Source organism: Lontra canadensis, unplaced genomic scaffold (assembly GCF_010015895.1).
Source record: "Lontra canadensis isolate GAN:19392208 unplaced genomic scaffold, GSC_riverotter_1.0 scaffold93, whole genome shotgun sequence".
NCBI classification, from domain to species: Eukaryota; Metazoa; Chordata; class Mammalia; order Carnivora; family Mustelidae; genus Lontra; species Lontra canadensis.
The window spans coordinates 1,888,090-1,904,149 of record NW_022631087.1 but is presented as its reverse complement, the minus strand read 5'-3'; the positions used below and the strand labels follow the sequence as shown (position 1 = coordinate 1,904,149).

At 40.0% G+C, this 16,060-nt stretch overlaps 1 protein-coding gene across 4 annotated transcripts in view; it reads right to left on the bottom strand.

Annotated features, from left to right (window-relative positions):
* TCP11L2 (t-complex 11 like 2) overlaps positions 1-16,060 on the bottom strand; it is a 38,336-nt gene that overhangs the window by 8,880 nt on the left and 13,396 nt on the right. For all 4 annotated transcript variants that reach the window (XM_032836500.1, XM_032836499.1, XM_032836498.1 and 1 more), the window contains exons 4-6: positions 14,044-14,164; positions 12,583-12,803; positions 11,207-11,343 (exon numbers count right to left, since the gene is read on the bottom strand). In XM_032836500.1, coding sequence (XP_032692391.1) covers positions 11,207-11,343; positions 12,583-12,803; positions 14,044-14,164 — 479 coding nt within the window. The remainder of the gene's footprint in view (positions 1-11,206; positions 11,344-12,582; positions 12,804-14,043; positions 14,165-16,060) is intronic.

Here is a 16,060-nt window from a genome sequence, read left to right as displayed (position 1 = left end):
ATATCTGTATTGTTGGTCCATAGAGAACAAGGGAGAGTGGTAGCAGATGGCATCGGGTGGGTAGGCAGGAGCCAGCTCATACATGACCTTGAATTTTGGCAGAGAAGGTATTCAGACTAAAAGCATTGATTATTAAACATTTTTGGGTCCTGGATCCCCCTGAGCATCTGATTAGAATTATGCCTTTCTCAAAATGCACATTCATGCTAATGTGCACACTTTATTTTACTTTTGACCCAGTTTTAAGGTTCCCCACTAGAAACAATTTTGTTTTTTACACATTTCTTATAAAAGTGTATATTTGATAGAATTTATAAGGTGGAAATTGCTAAAAAAAAAAAAAAAAAAACCAAAAAAAACCAACCAAACAAACAAAACACACAGAATGAACACAGATACAGATCTTTTTTAAAAAGCACCAGAGAATGAAATAAAGAATAGTGACCCTGAAATTCTCCCTGAGACCCAGCACTCGAACCAGGGTAATCTGTGAGTAGCAATGTTTGCCACACAACAGCAACACCACCGGAGAATTTCACAACTTTGCTTCTCCTCAGTTGGCAAATGTTCTTGGTTTTTCTAGTTCTGTTCATAGAGATGTAAAAGACTTGAGGTCTTTTGTTTAAAGGACACCCAACAGAGAGAGAGAGAGAGATAGGAAATCTTGGTGGATATAATTACAATGTAGCATTAATAAGCATTTATACTGCAAGCTTAATCATTTACAGCTGACACATCTAAAAGCCCATTTAGTTATCTCCAACAAAGCAACAGTGTACTCAATCCTGGCTGATATTACAATCACTGGAGAGCTTTAAAAAGAAAAGAAAGATCTTGGGCACAGATCCTGGAGATTCCGATTTAATCAGTCTGAGATGGGGCTCAGGCAACTGTGTTTAAATACCCCAGGTGAGGGGTGCCTGGGTGGCTCAGTGGGTTAAAGCCTCTGCCTTTGGCTCAGGTCATGATCCCAGGGTCCTAGAATTGAGCCCCGCATCGGGCTCTCTGCTCGGCGGGGAGCCTGCTTCCTCCTCTCTCTCTCTCTGCCTGCCTCTCTGCCTTCTTGTAATCTCTGTCTGTCAAATAAATAAATAAATAAATAAATCTTTAAAAATAAATAAATAAATACCCCAGGAGATCCTAGCACGGAGCCAGAATTGAGTATGACTGGTAAAGCAGAAAGAGCACAAGTTCAGAATGAAACATCAGCTTTCCTCTAAGGGATCTACCTGCTGAGATGTTACTCCCACCAGCTAGTACACTGATGCCTCTATGTGGCTCCAAAACCAAGGTCAACCCCATGAGATACAAGTACTGTCAATTTTTCACGTAGGCAATAAGTCTCTTCATTCACTCATTTATTCAATGACAACGGAGCACCTAATGTACCCTAGGTGCTACACCAAGTGCCGGGGATTTGTAGATGAGTAAACCTGTTTGGTGCACTCAAGAAGTTCTTCGTCCACTGGGAGGGAGAAACACAAGAACAGGCAATGGCTTTACAGGTGCATTTACCTAAGAATTTCCTAGGACCTGTGAAGGTCCAGGAGCATTGCACTTGAATTTACTCTCCACCAATACGCGCTTCTGGTTTCCCGCTAGGGAGGCTTGGCCTCACCCCCCTGAAACTACCATTGGTTCTCTAAATCTAAATCCTGCCAGTCTTTACTGGCCTAGCTTAAATCTCTCTTCCTGTGGGAAGCCTTTCTTGATTGTACGGACCCATCCCTGCTCTCCCTTCTCAGAGAACCCCACCTTTGAATTTTTGATCTGGCTGTCATTTCTCTTGAACAGCTGAACTAAAAAACAGCTTCTCTATTTTTTTTTTAAATTGTTACTAAATATTTTATGTACATTCATCCCAATTTCATCTCACTCACTGAAGAGTCCAAGCTATGATCTTTATTTTTTATTTCTCTTTCCTTTGACTTAATTCATAGCATCACATGATAGGTATGTGAAATGTGGCTTTGTTTTGGCAGACACAGTTGCTTTGGAAAATACTCAGATTATCTTTCTAGTGGTACTTGTCACATACTGGGTGCTCTAAAAGCCTCTGCTCTCCTGGGGCACCTGGGTGACTCAGTCAGTTCAGTATCTGCCTTAGGCTCAGGTCATGATCATAGGGTCCTGGGATTGAGTCCTGCATTGGGCTCCCTGGTCAGCAGGGAGTCCTTCTTCCTCTCCCCCGTTTATGCTCTCTCACATGCTCGCTCTCTCTCCCTCTCTCTCTTTTTCAAATAAATAAATAAATAATCGTAATAAATAAATAAAAGCCTCTGCTCTCTGTGTCTGGCATGAGTAACCTGGTAGGTTTCCAATTTAACGCACCATCTCTGGAAGTAAACATCAACTTAAAGAATTGCTCAAACAGTCGTCTTCAGACTGACAGACCGATTGGTCCCACAGGCTATCTTTCCCTCCCCACTATAAAACATTTACTAATGTACACAGTACACGCAAATCAAGACAAAGTGTTTTTTGTAATCTCTTTCACAAAGCAGAGAAGGAAGACTTCTCATTCATGTTTATGAGGCCAGCTTTGCCCTGATACCAAACCTGACAAACGCATTACAAGAAAATTACAAAACGATCTCTTTCCAAAAATACAGATGCAAAAATCCTTAAGAAAGCATTAGCAAGGTAAAGTATTAGCAAGATAAAATACTACACTATGACCAAGGAGGAGTGGGATAAACATTTCAGGATTGCAAGGTTGCTTTAATTAGAAAAATATTCATCACAGTAATTCAGCACATTAAACAATAAAGGAGAAAAAAAGATCCCATCCCATCATCAGATATAGAAAAAGCATGTGACCAAATTTAACATGTGATCTATTTAGATAAAAACTCTCGGCAAACCAGAAACAGATCTTCCTCAACACATACATCTATGAGAAGTTGCAGCTAACACCATACTTAATGGTCAAATAATGAATATTCTTCCCCTAGGAAGGCAAGGATGCCTTCTCTCATGACTGCTATTGAACATGTGATTGGATGTCCTAGTTAGTGCAATAAAGCAAGAAAAAGAAATAAAAGGCACACATTAAAAAAGAAGAAGTAAAACTGTTTATTTGTAGGCAAAATGATTGTATATATAGAAAAACTGAAGGAATATTCCAAAAACCTACTAGCATTAATAAGTTAATATCTTAGCAAGTTCTCAGGATGCAAAATCAATATTCAAAAATTGATTATATTTCTATATACTCGAAAATAAAAATTTTACAAAATACCACTTATAACAGCATCAAAGAACATAAAATAAATGAGATTAAATTGAACAAAATCAGAACAGGACTGGAGGGGTACCTAGTGACACAGTTGGTTGAGCATTGGACTCTTGGTTTTGGCTCAGGTCATGATCTCAGGGTTGTGAGATCAAGCTTCACATCAGGCTCCCCACTCAGCATAGACAGAGTCTGCTTAAGTTTCTCTCTCCCTCTCCTTTGGCCCACCCCTCCTCAAATAAGCAAATCTTAGAGGAAAAAAAAAAAAGTACAAGGCTGGTACACCAAAACTAAAACATACTGCTGAAATAAATTAGACTTGAGACATCCAGTTCACAAATTAGTAGACTTATTAATGTGAAGATGTCAAATCCACATAATTCGAATCACCAACCCAGCTGGCTCTTCTGCAGAAACTGATAAACTAATTAAAAATGGATGTGGAAATTCAAAGGACTTAACATAGACAAAACAATTTTGAAAAAGAAGAACAAAGATGGAAGACAAACACTACCTGATTTCAAGACTTAGCCTCAATAATCAGGACTGTGTGGTATTTAGTGAAGGGAAGACATACAGATCATAGGATAGAATAGAATCCAACTTAAAAAATGAAGTAGTAGTATGTGCTACAACATGGGTAAATCTTGAAAATATTATACTAATTGGAAGAAGAGACACAAAAAGCCACACACTGCACTATTTGATTTATATGAAATGTCCATAATTGGCAAATCCATAAAAACAGAAAGTAGACCAGGGGTTATTGAAAGCTATGGGAAGGGAAGACTAGGGAGATACTGGTAGTGGGTATGGGGTTTCTTTTTAAGGTGATGAAAATCTTCTGGAATTAAATACTGATGATGGTTATATAACCTTATGACTATACTAAAAACCACTGAATTATACACTCTTAAAAATTAATGTTGTGGAATATAAATTATATTTCAATTACAAAAAAATAATACAGAGGTCAGAAATAGACTCACAAATGTATCATCAATTGATTTTCAATAAAGATGCCAAAGCAGTTCAATAGAGAAAAGGTAATCTTTTTGAACAAATGGTGCTAGAACTGGATACACATATGGAAAAATGTGAACCTTGAAATATATTACCTTGAAATGTTTCCTAAGCCTAAAACTATAAAAACTTCTAGAAGAAAACAGTCAAAAAAGTCTTCATGACCTTGGGATATGCAAAGATTTTGTAGACACACCACTAAATGCACAAATAAAAGAAAAATTTTATGATTTGGTCTTCATCAAAATTAAAAATTTCTCTTCTTCAAAGGGTAGTGTTAAGAAAATGAAAAAGGCAAGCCACAGACGGGGGGAAATTTCATAACATATAAAACTGACAAAGGATTTATTTCCAGAATATATTGAAAGCGCTTCAATTCAATAAAAAGACAACCCAGTTTAAAAACAGGCAAAAGATGGGGCACCTGGGTGGCTCAGAGGGTTAAGCCTCTGCCTTCGGCTCGGGTCATGATCTCAGGGTCCTGGGATCGAGCCCCGCATCAGGCTCTCTGCTTAGCAGGGAGCCTGCTTCCCCCTCTCTCTCTCTGCCTGCCTCTCTGCCTACTTGTGATCTATCTCTGTCAAATAAATAAATAAAATATTAAAAAAAAAACAGGCAAAAGATTTGACTGGGCACTTCACATTAGAAGATAAATGGCTATTTTACATATGAAAAGATGCTCAACATCATTCATCATCAAGGAAATGTATATAAAAACCACAGTGAAATACGACTTTCACACCCTCTATAAAAGGCAAAATTTAAAAGACCAATAATACCTTGCGTTGGTGAAAATGTAAAGCAGTTGGAACTCTCATATACTGATGTTGAGTATAAAATAGCACAACCACTTTGGAAAATAACTGCCAGCTTCTTGTAAAGTTAACCATATACTTAACATAATGACGTAGCCATTCTACTCTTAGGTGTTAACCCAAGAGAAAAGAAAACATGTGCACACACAAATACTGATACATATGTGTTCGCAGCAGCTTTATCCGTAGTGGCCTAGAACCGGAAACAATGCCAATGTCCATCAACAGGTAAACAGACAAAGTGGTACAATCATATAACAGGAAGCTTCTCAGTAATACAAACTATAAATAAATATACAACACAGATGAATCTCAAAAACCTTATGTTGAGTAAAAGAGGTTGGACAAAAAAGTGACACACGGGGCCGCCTGGCTGGCTCAGTTGGTGAAGCAACTGCCTTTGGCTCAGGTCATGATCCCGAAGTCCTGGGATCGAGTCCCACATTGGGTACCCAGCTCCATGGGGAGTCTGCTTCTCCCTCTGACCTTCTCCCCTCTCATTCTCTCTCTCTCTCTCAAATAAATAAATAAAATCTTAAAAAAAAAAAGTGACACACAGCATGATTCCATTTAATAAGAAGTTCTAACGGAGGCAAAGTTAATCTACAATGATGAAAATTATTATCAGTTTTTACCTCGATGGGGGGAGTTTACTGCAAAGGGCAAGAAGGTTCTTTTTGGAGTGACAGAAATGCTTTATATCTTATTTGTAGTAATAGTTACAGGAGCATAGTCTTTTGTCAAAACTCATGAAACCATATACTTCAAGTGGGCACATTGTATTGCACAGATAGTGTATTTCAATGAAATTTTTAAAAAGGGATATAGGTTACAGGTTGGCCAACTAAGTCACTGAATCTAAAGCTAGTAACTGCAGGTTGAATTGCATAAAGCTTCATCAACACTAAACACACACAAACGTGCGAAGATTTATATCATGTAAGAGCCACCGACTGTGCTATTTAGTGCTACAAATAGCAGACAGAGGGATATCCTGTAAAATCTGCCAGTTTAGTGTGAATGAGTTTAGTAGTTGAGCCTTCTAAGATGAATGAATCAAAGGTATCCCCATATGGATTCTTCAAGGAATCCAATTCCCATCTCTGCTGATTTCTAGTATGGTACCTAAGCATGAAATCTGGTTCTTATTAAGTATGAACTCTGGTAACAACTCCTAAAAAGGCAACAACTCCACATCCTGGATCTGGGGGATGGCCTGTATAATTCTGAGCAGACAGTACTCCTATAAACTAAGAGAGTGCTGCAGAAATATGTGACTGGAAGACCCTGATGTTGTGCAAAGCTTTAGATGGCTCCCATTTTCAATCTCCTGGAAAAATATTCAGGCTAAAATTTTCAATTTCCAGTTAGAAGAATATAGCTCCCTTTATCCATGACACCTGCTCTATTATGCCTAGCAATACCTCATCTCCCTTCTTTTTCCTTCCTTCCTTCCTTCATTTTCTTTCCAAGGCTCCTGCCCAACATGGAGCCTGAACTCATGACACCGAGATCAAGATTCACATGACTAAACCAGCCAAGCAGCCCTTGGTACTGCTTTCTTTGAGATATTGTTTTCCCTCCCTCCATGGTTTCTTTTGTAAATATCAGTTAAGAGGTCCCTGACCAGGCAAACCCCATGACCATGGGTCGGCCTAGCTGAGTCATATGCCCATCAAACTTTCCTGAGATCTGAATGGTGACTACAGTATTCAAGGCTGGGCCATTTTAAAATACACATTAACTGTTCTGATGATGGAGCTAGGAACTTTTCCTTATTTTCCCTGCCCAGATTCCTGATGCTCTCCTGGTTCCTGGCCTTGCTCAGGCTCAGGTATTTTGGCTCTTTTGGCGAACTGCCCCCGTGCTTCCATTCACTTCCTTTTTTGCTAGATCACCCAGAGTCGGTTTCTGTTGCTTGAAATATAACCCAGCTGACATAACACAAAAGTGAAAAATCCAAAGGAAACAGCCAAAGCAGCAGCTTGGTTTAGTCTCAACTTGGATGTAGGAGACTGGCTTCTAGTCCTAGCTCTACTACTTACTAGCTGTGTGACTCTCTGGTGTTTGGGCAGGCCATTGCTGAGCGTCAGTCTGCTCATCTTCAGAATGTTCCATTAGTAGTTCCTAAATGTCCTGAGCGCCAGGCAAAGAAAATGAAAATGCAGTTTGATGTGATTTTGGAAAGTATTTATGTCCCACAAGATTTCTGAAAGAATCACATGAAACGAAGTTCTATGAGAACATTGTGTCTATCAGACACAAGATATTACCTAAATAAACAAAAACCTTCTCTTTCTGAGTATCTTAGAAATTACTTGTGCTCTGGTCCCTGAGAGGTAATCTGTTACTCTTTCTATAGGTAATTTAGTTGCTGGACCTGATGTGGTTATCCTGTTGATGTTCAGTACATGTATCCAATCATTGTCTGAGGCTTTCTGGGGTGTACTTTAAATCAGGCAATTATATAAAACTCTGTCGGCAAAATATTTTCTGGAGTCAATTCAGAAATCTAGAGTGCTTCTCTGCGTTAATTTTGCAATAATTATTTTATAAAAAATGTACACACAAAAATCCAACCCAATTGTCCTGCATGTTACTGTGAGGCTCTTATTTTGATATTAGGGCACAGTGACCGACTTTTGGCAGAGTGACTTGAGGATATAATTAACAGCTGACATACACTCTGCTTCCTGGACTCTCAATTTCTCTGGGAACATATTTAGAGCTGGGCAATAATGACCTATATCCACAACTGGATTTATTCTATTCTTAAATCTCTGAAAATATCCAAGTCAATGTGAAAAGTACAAATGATTTGCCGGTCACAAAGCCTGGGTTTTAAGGACAGAAACAAACAATTTAAGATGAACAAAATTACAACTCAAACCAATATTAAGGAATTTCCTCCAGATGACAAGCTATCTTGACTCAAGACATAGAGATATCGGCACACGTATGTAGACATATGTACACAGGTGAACAAATGAAACCAGTCAGTAAAATGCCGGAAAGGAAAACACTGCTACAAACATAGTTACTGTAGTTCAGGTTTCAGATTCAGGTTCTATGTGGGGTTCTATTTCCATTAAATCCCTCTCTTCCTTTGCAGAAACAATACAGCCCTAAAGTCACAGAATTTTTGTTGTGGAAGGATTCTTAGAAGTCATCTAATCTTATCTGCCACTCAGTGCTAGAGCTCCCTCTGTAGGTCTTCCAAAGAAAGTCAGTATCTCATTTGAAGACAGGCAGTGTTGTGTAGCGTTCGATGTACATGCTTTGGGGCAGAGACATGTCTGATTCATCCAGGCTTTAAGCAGTCACCTAGAGTAAGTACTTTAACCTCAATTTCTTCATTTATATATTTTTTTAAAGATTACTTATTTATCTATTTGAGAGAGAGAGAGAGACAATAAGCAGGAGGAGTGGCAGAGAGAGAGGGAGAAGCTGAATCTCCATTGAGCAGGGAGCCCGATGTGGGACTCGATCCCAGAACCCTGGGATCATTACCTGAGCCGAAGGCAGATGCTTTAACCGACTGAGCCACCCAGGTGCCCCCATTTCTTCATGTATAAACAGTGAGTGATAACAGTGCCAGATTCATAGGGCTTTGTGAGGCTTTGATGGACTAACAAAGGTAAAACATTTGGCACATAGTAAGGACTTGGTATATAATAAGTGTTCAACAAAATGATAGCTGGCACTGACTACTAATAGTAATAAAGAGGCTCATTCCAAGCTTAAAACATCTCCAGCTGCTAAAAAGATCAAAACTCTGCCTGTGATTTCCCTCCACGGATCCAAGTCTGCCTACAGGGCTTAACCCAAAGTCCCTGAATCAGTACCAACAGGAAGGCAGTGCTCATGGCCCATGTGTATCTCCTTGTTACCAAACCAAATGTGCTCAGCTTCATGGTCTGTTCCTCCTATGACCCTCCACCATCCAGGTCCTCTGCGGACATGCCCCAGACTCTTGGGGCCCCTTTAAAAGTGGCACCTGTTTCCCTTTGTTTACATAAGGCTACCATACTGACTAGCTCGACAGAAACGCTCAGTCCACGAGGGATGGGGGATCATCTAACAGCCTTATAGCATAGTGAATTAAAATCCAGAAGCTAGTGTTAAAAGCCCAGAAGCTAGTGGCAATGAGGGAATCTGGTAAGCCAGACCTTTGCCAGCTGTGCAACATCTGGCATCTCAAATCCCTTGCCTGTGAAATCAAGGGTATAACAGTACCTACTTAACTAAGTAACTGTGATGTTTCATTGAGGTATCACGTTCTCTACTCCCAGGCTTTCTCGACGCCTCTTACAATCCAGCTTTAATGCCCAGTAGTTCACGAATCTGCTCCCATCAGGGTTACCAAAAATCCTCATGCAGTCATACCCAGTGGTCAAGCCTTAGCCTCCATTTTTCTTGACCACTTAGCACTTGTCACAGCTGATTATGTCTTCATTCTCCGAATGTTTTGTTTACTTTCTTACAGAACATCACCAGCTCCTGGCTTCCTTCACCTCCCTGGCTACTCATTCACAGTCACCTTTGCTGGATCCTACTCCTCTTTTCAAGCTCTAGATGCTCTAGAATCCCAAATCAGGCCTCTTTAGTATTGACACTCACTCCCCAGGTAATTTCATCTAGTGCAATATTGTGGCTAAGAGCATGAATGGTGTAGCCAGACCACCTGAGTGAGTCTAAGCCCCATAGCTTACAAGTTGTGTCATGGAGGCAAGGGATCTAACCTGTCCATCCCTCAGTTTCTTCATCATAAAATGGAAAGCAATTTCCTAAAGTTATTGCGAAGATCAAATTAGTTAATATAGGTAAAGTGCTTAGCATGTGGTAAACATTTTATACATATTAGTTATTATTCAGTTTCATGGCTTTATAAATAAATATACTGGTGAGTCCTGAATGTATACTCCCAGCATTCACCATTCCCCTGAACTCTAGTCTCTCACATCCACAGGCCTACCTGACCATGTTGATGCCAAATATGATCTCTGTGTTCATATATCTAAAACCGAACCCTGCCTCCGGACTACCTCCCTCCCGGCTTTCCCCTAGTTGCCCCGCCTCACAAACAGCCATCACTACTCACCCTGCTTCTCAGGTGAAAACCTGAGCATCATCTTCAATGTCTCCCTTTTCACCTTCATCTAACCTTCAGCAAATCGTTTTGTTCAACTTTCAGAATACAACCAGAATCTGACTTGTTTGTACTACTTCCACTGCTGCTACGTGGACCATTAGTTCTTGCCAGAGCAACTGCAATTCCACCTCCTTGGTGTCCCTGTTTCTCTTCCCTCCTTGCTCCGGTATGATCTATTCTCTACCCAGAAGCCAGAGTTGTCTTTAAAAATGAAAATCCCATGTTGCCCTCTCTGCTCAAAACTCTCCAATGATTTCCCACCACACTTGGACTCAACTCTCAATGCTCATTTCCAAGCAAGGCTCTCTAGGACCTGCCTTTGTCTACCTCTTGGCCTCTTCTCCTCCCACTCTTTCCCTGCCTACTTTACTCCAGCCACACTGTCTTCCCTTGTCTGTCCAACTTCACTTGCAAGCTTCACTCCTTTGCCCATGCATCTCCCTCAGGCTGGGATATTCCTTGCTCACCTTCACATGCCCCCTCCTCTTTCCCTTTCCAAACTCTGCTCAAATGTTCCTTCTTAGAGAGGTCTTCCCAGTCTACCTTATCTTAAAAAACACCATCTCCTCCACTCCTGCCCCACTGCTCTCTGCCCTTTTTTCCTACTTTTCTTCACAGCACTTAACACATCTGACAATATATGTTATTTGTTTGCTTGCCATGCCTACTACAATGTCAGCTCCTTGGGGGTCACAACACTGTTTTGCTCACTACAGTATTCACAGCAACTAAGCAGTGTCTGGGATACAGCAGGTGCTCAATAAATACATATTTTTTTTTAATACATGAAGAAACGAATAGTGCTTGGCACAGTTCTTGGGACATGGGCAGACAGCGATAAATTTGTGATGTCTATTTTAGAAGTTAAAAAAATATTTAACAGAAAAGCCAAAATTCTTTAATGATACTCCTTAAGACATCAAAAATGTAAACATCATATTTCCATCTAATTTCAATATATACACATTATATTGTACTTACTTGGAGTTTCTTCTAAAATTTCTTGGAACTTAGTTCTCTCATAATCCACCAACTGGCGTTGAAGATGTGGTCTAAGACTCCTAATTGTAAAATTGACCATGTCTATTTTCATGAGGTCCAGGACATGAAATATTTGTCTAAAAATTTTAGAGTTAGAATAGTTAGAGAGCTGATTAAGAAATTAAGCTGAAATTCATTAACTGTGATCTATTTTACAGACTGGAAACAATAAACAACCCCAGATAGTTTTGAAATTCCAACTGCCATTGGCAAGGTCACTTTGCATAGAAGGCATTACACGTGCATTCCAATGTATCCTTCATAGATCTCAAGAGTATTTGCTTTAGCAAATACAATACTTCCAGCTGATCCTCTACACCTGGCCATAAACTAGTAGACACTAAGAAGCATAAACAATGAGTCTTAATGAGACAAAGAAGATTCAAGAAGGAATTTTCATTAGAAACCCCTGAAATTTTAAGGGAGTCTGAACAAAGTGTACATGGTTTCTATTCCTACTAAATTTGGGGGTGGGGGATAGAGAGGGGGAAAAAAGGACAGGGCAGTGAGGCACAAAAATACTTAGCTTTGCTTATCTGGTTTTCTTCTAAGATCAAGGATTCCTTTGGGAGACCAGTTATTATTGGGTTACTCAATTGCCACACTTCCCTTCTGTTTTTATTTATTTATTTATTTATTTTTTTATTTATTTTTTTAGAGATCATAATTAGGCAGAGAGGCAGGCAGAGAGAGAGAGAGGAGGAAGCAGGCTCACTGCTGAGCAGAAAGCCTGATGTGGGGCTCGATCCCAGGACGCTGGGAACATGACCTGAGCCGAAGGCAGAGGCTTTAACCCACGGAGCCACCCAGGCGTCCCTCTGTTTTGTTTTTAAAATATATATTTATTTATTTAAGAGAAAGAGAGAGAGAGAACGATCTGGAGGGGCAGAGGGAGAGAGAATCTCAAGCAGACTCCACACTGAGCATGGGACCCAATTCAGGGCTTGATCTCATGACGCTGAGAGCACCACTGGAGCCAAAAACAAGAGTCAGACACATACCTGACTGGATCACCTAGGTACCTGCCCCCCACACTTCCCTTTTGAATGAACTCAAAGGTACTCTCAGAAAATGCAAGCAGCAGGAGTGCCTGGGCGGCTCAGTGGGTTGGGGCCTCTGCCTTTGGCTCAGTCATGATCCCTGGGTCCTAGGATTGAGCCCCACATCAGGTTCTCTGCTCGGCGGGGGGCCTGCTTCCTTATTTCTCTGCCTGCCTCTCTGCCTACTTGTGATCTCTGTCTGTCAAATAAATAAATAAAATCTTTGGGGGAAAAAAAAAGATAAGAAAAGAAAATGCAAGCAGCGAAAGTGCTAACCTCAGCACCTCCACGATGTTGCTGGTAGCCTTCAGCTCTCTGACATCGTCATCTCGCACGGGAGCACACAGCTTTCCCATCGTACTGATGACATAGTTGGCCAGGCCTTGGATGTCAACAGCCCTGTGCTCAGCCTGTTGCCTAATGAGGTCTGTGTCCAAAACTTCACAGATCTGGTTGCGAAGTCGGTTGCCGCCAGGAGTCAGAAAAGAGAGGAGAGTCTACATAGGAAAGGAAAGTTAACAGCATTGTTACGTGAATAGGGTTGTCATTTTAACTTCAGTGTCTAGATGATTAAGCTCCTTGTGCATATTTTAATGCCTGGATGCCACAGAAGCATGGTGGGTCAGAGGAGCACTCTAGTGCCTCAACTCTAAAAAGAAAGCTCTAGCTTCTGAATTAAAGTGCCCCTCGCCCCAGTCTCCAGCCCATGGAAGTTACTGAAACTATCAGAATAAAAGCAACTGGCAAGGAAGGAATATTACTGAAATAACTACAAAAAGTTTACATTTAAACCACGCAAAGAAAGAATAAGTTGCAGATCATGGCTCCACAAGAACCCCTTAAAGAAGATCAAATGGAAATACCCCATGAGCTCCATTAGTATATTTTACATATAAAATATTTATTATATAGGGGCACCTGGGTGGCTCAGTTGGTTAAGCAACTGCCTTAGCTCAGGTCATGATCCTGGAGTCCCAGGATTGAGTCCCACATCAGGCTCCCTGCTCGTCAGGGAGTCTGCTTCTCCAGCTGACCTGTCTCATTCTCTCTCCCTCTCAAATAAATAAATAAAGTCTTTTAAAAAATAAATAAATAAATAAATAAAATATTTATTATATATTATACAAGCAACCTAACCTAAGTATTCACCACACAGCGACCACTGTGCTTACACACACAGCACATAGCATAGGAGTACGGATTCTAAGCCAGAGTGCCTCAGCTCAAGTCCCTCTCTACTCCTCAAAGCTATGTAACCCTGGGTGAGTAAGGGAACTTGGCTTCTTTTTATTCAGGAAGAATAACACAGCATTATGGTAACAACAAATGAATCATCTAGTGTTTGGCATAGAGCAAGCGCTTTGTGAATGGTAGTTAAAACTGTAACTGTCATATCATCTAAATCTTACAATTACCCTGCAGGTACTCAGGACACTAGAACTCCTGGAGGGAAAGCCTTCGTTTAGCCCATCACTAAACCAGGTTGTTTAGCTCTCCAGTCTGAGCTTTTAACTACTGTGACCACTACTCTTTGTGTGTGAAGTGTTGCCCTGTGCTCCTTCCACTGTCCTATTTCCCTAGCCTCCCCCCAACTCCAGGAAGCGCATTTTGGAAACCACCCTTCCAGGGATTGAACTTACTCAGTTTTCCAAAAACAATCTCCAATACTCTTTGGAGGACAGAAAAATAGCCTTTGGGGAAAAAAATTATTAATCAATATAGACAACATCAACTTGCCTCTCTGATTTCTTCAAACAGTTTGATGGCATGTTCATACTCGGGAGGCTCAGCATTCAGTTCTGACTCCAGGACGTCCCAGAAGGCCTGGTGGACAATGTGCTTCACTTGACTAGCTAAACTACAGGAAGGAAATTGTTTTTAAAAATAAGCATTATTTTTCCTGATTATAAAAGAAATGTGCCCATTGTAAAAATCTCATTAAATGCAGGGAAAAAAAAAAACAGAAAAAATGGCCCATAATGTCATTTTTAATCTTTTGACATATTTCCCTGGTTCAATGCATTGTTTTAATATAATTGAGGATAACCAATAGGTATCTTATATAGTTGTTTCATTTAATAGTCTGTCCTAAGAGTTTCTCCTAGATTTTAAAAATGCTTTCTTGCTATAGTTTTTAATAAATTCATAAAATTCTGTCTTAAGGAGATGCCATAATTTACCTAGCTACTCTATAGATCTTTAGACTTGTTCCAGATTTGGGGGATGAGATGGCAAAGTTGCTCTTTCCTCAACAGCTGAAGTTTCACTGCACAGAATAGAACAGATTGGCCCAAGCAGACATGCGTGTGAACGCTGCCAACCACAGTTTAGATGTCCCATTTAAAGTCAGCCAGACCGGGCTGCTGAAACTGGAACCTTCCTAGCAAGAGCTTACAATAGAAGAGGTGACCACTTTGCTTCACCCTTTATATCAATGTCATAAAACAGGTGCACACTTAAATACACTGACCTACTACATTTGGCAACAGTTGTAAGAAAAGCACATATTTCCCTGCACTGTACTTATGAGTCTCCATCCCCTAAAGGTCATACATCTCTCCCAGGCAGAGGCAATAACTACTTCTTCTCCTAAGTATCTGCCATTGTACCTAGCACACTGCACCTGGCATACAGTGAGTATTTGATGAATGCATGGTGACTGAATTAATAATTTGATAGTTAAGCACAGCTCTTAATTTTTTTAGAGTATAAATAGCTAAACATACAATAATGTTATGAGAAATTAAAATTAGCTTTCTGAGGAATGTGAGCTAAAATTGTTTCTGTAACTGCAAATACTACATTCTACTCAGCAACTTGAAATGTTAAAACTTATCCTGGCTGCCTGACTAGAGTTATTCAACATAAATGCTCTTTCTAAAGTTGACCCTCCCGAGCAACTACAGAACCATTAGAAAGGCAAACATTGCTGGCATGGATTTCACTCTGGACTTCGTAGGCCTCATGTAGTGGCTTGAATGGACCAACTAAGAAGGAGCTACAACAACTTTAGAGCTCCTGCAGGGACATCAGAGTTTAAATGTAAGTTTTCCTAAAGGCTGAAAGATACTTTTTAGCTTTTTAATTTTCTGGAAGATGATGGGGAAGAATGAGATCAATCAAATTATTTACAAGGGTTCCTACTGGGTATCAGAAATTGGATATATTTTGCTAAGCCTTTTCCCCCCCCAAAACAATATTTGGTTAAATATGAGAGTCAGTGATATTTTTTAAAGTAATAACTTGGCCAGATGACTGTGGAAAGTCATCTGAAAAATCAACAGGTTATAATATGCTATTTCATTTTTAAATAAAGGTAACTGTCCTAAGTTTGCATTTTGCTTTCCTTGCTCACATTTTCCAGCTATGGCAGAAAATTAAGAAAGGAGGCTTTCCTATTTCCCACGGTATCAAAATATTTAAGTTCAAGGCACTCAGATGCCCATGAGCATGCGTGTGAAGTCAACATTTTAGTCCCCATGATCTCCTTGGGGAACACAAAGCTCAGAAATGGTCTCAGCAGAGCTAGGATTCAAACCCAGAGCCTGTCTGATCAAAAAGTGCCTTCACTAATACCTATATTTGGAACTTTTGAATTTAAAGTATAAATACTTCCAAACTGTCTTTTGCTGTACTTCATAAAACACACTAATTTTAACTTCAAACATTCATTTTCTTTTCTTTTCTTTTTTTTTCAAACATTCATTTTCTTAGTCAGTCAAAAATGTTTATAAGGCATTCAGTATATGCCAGT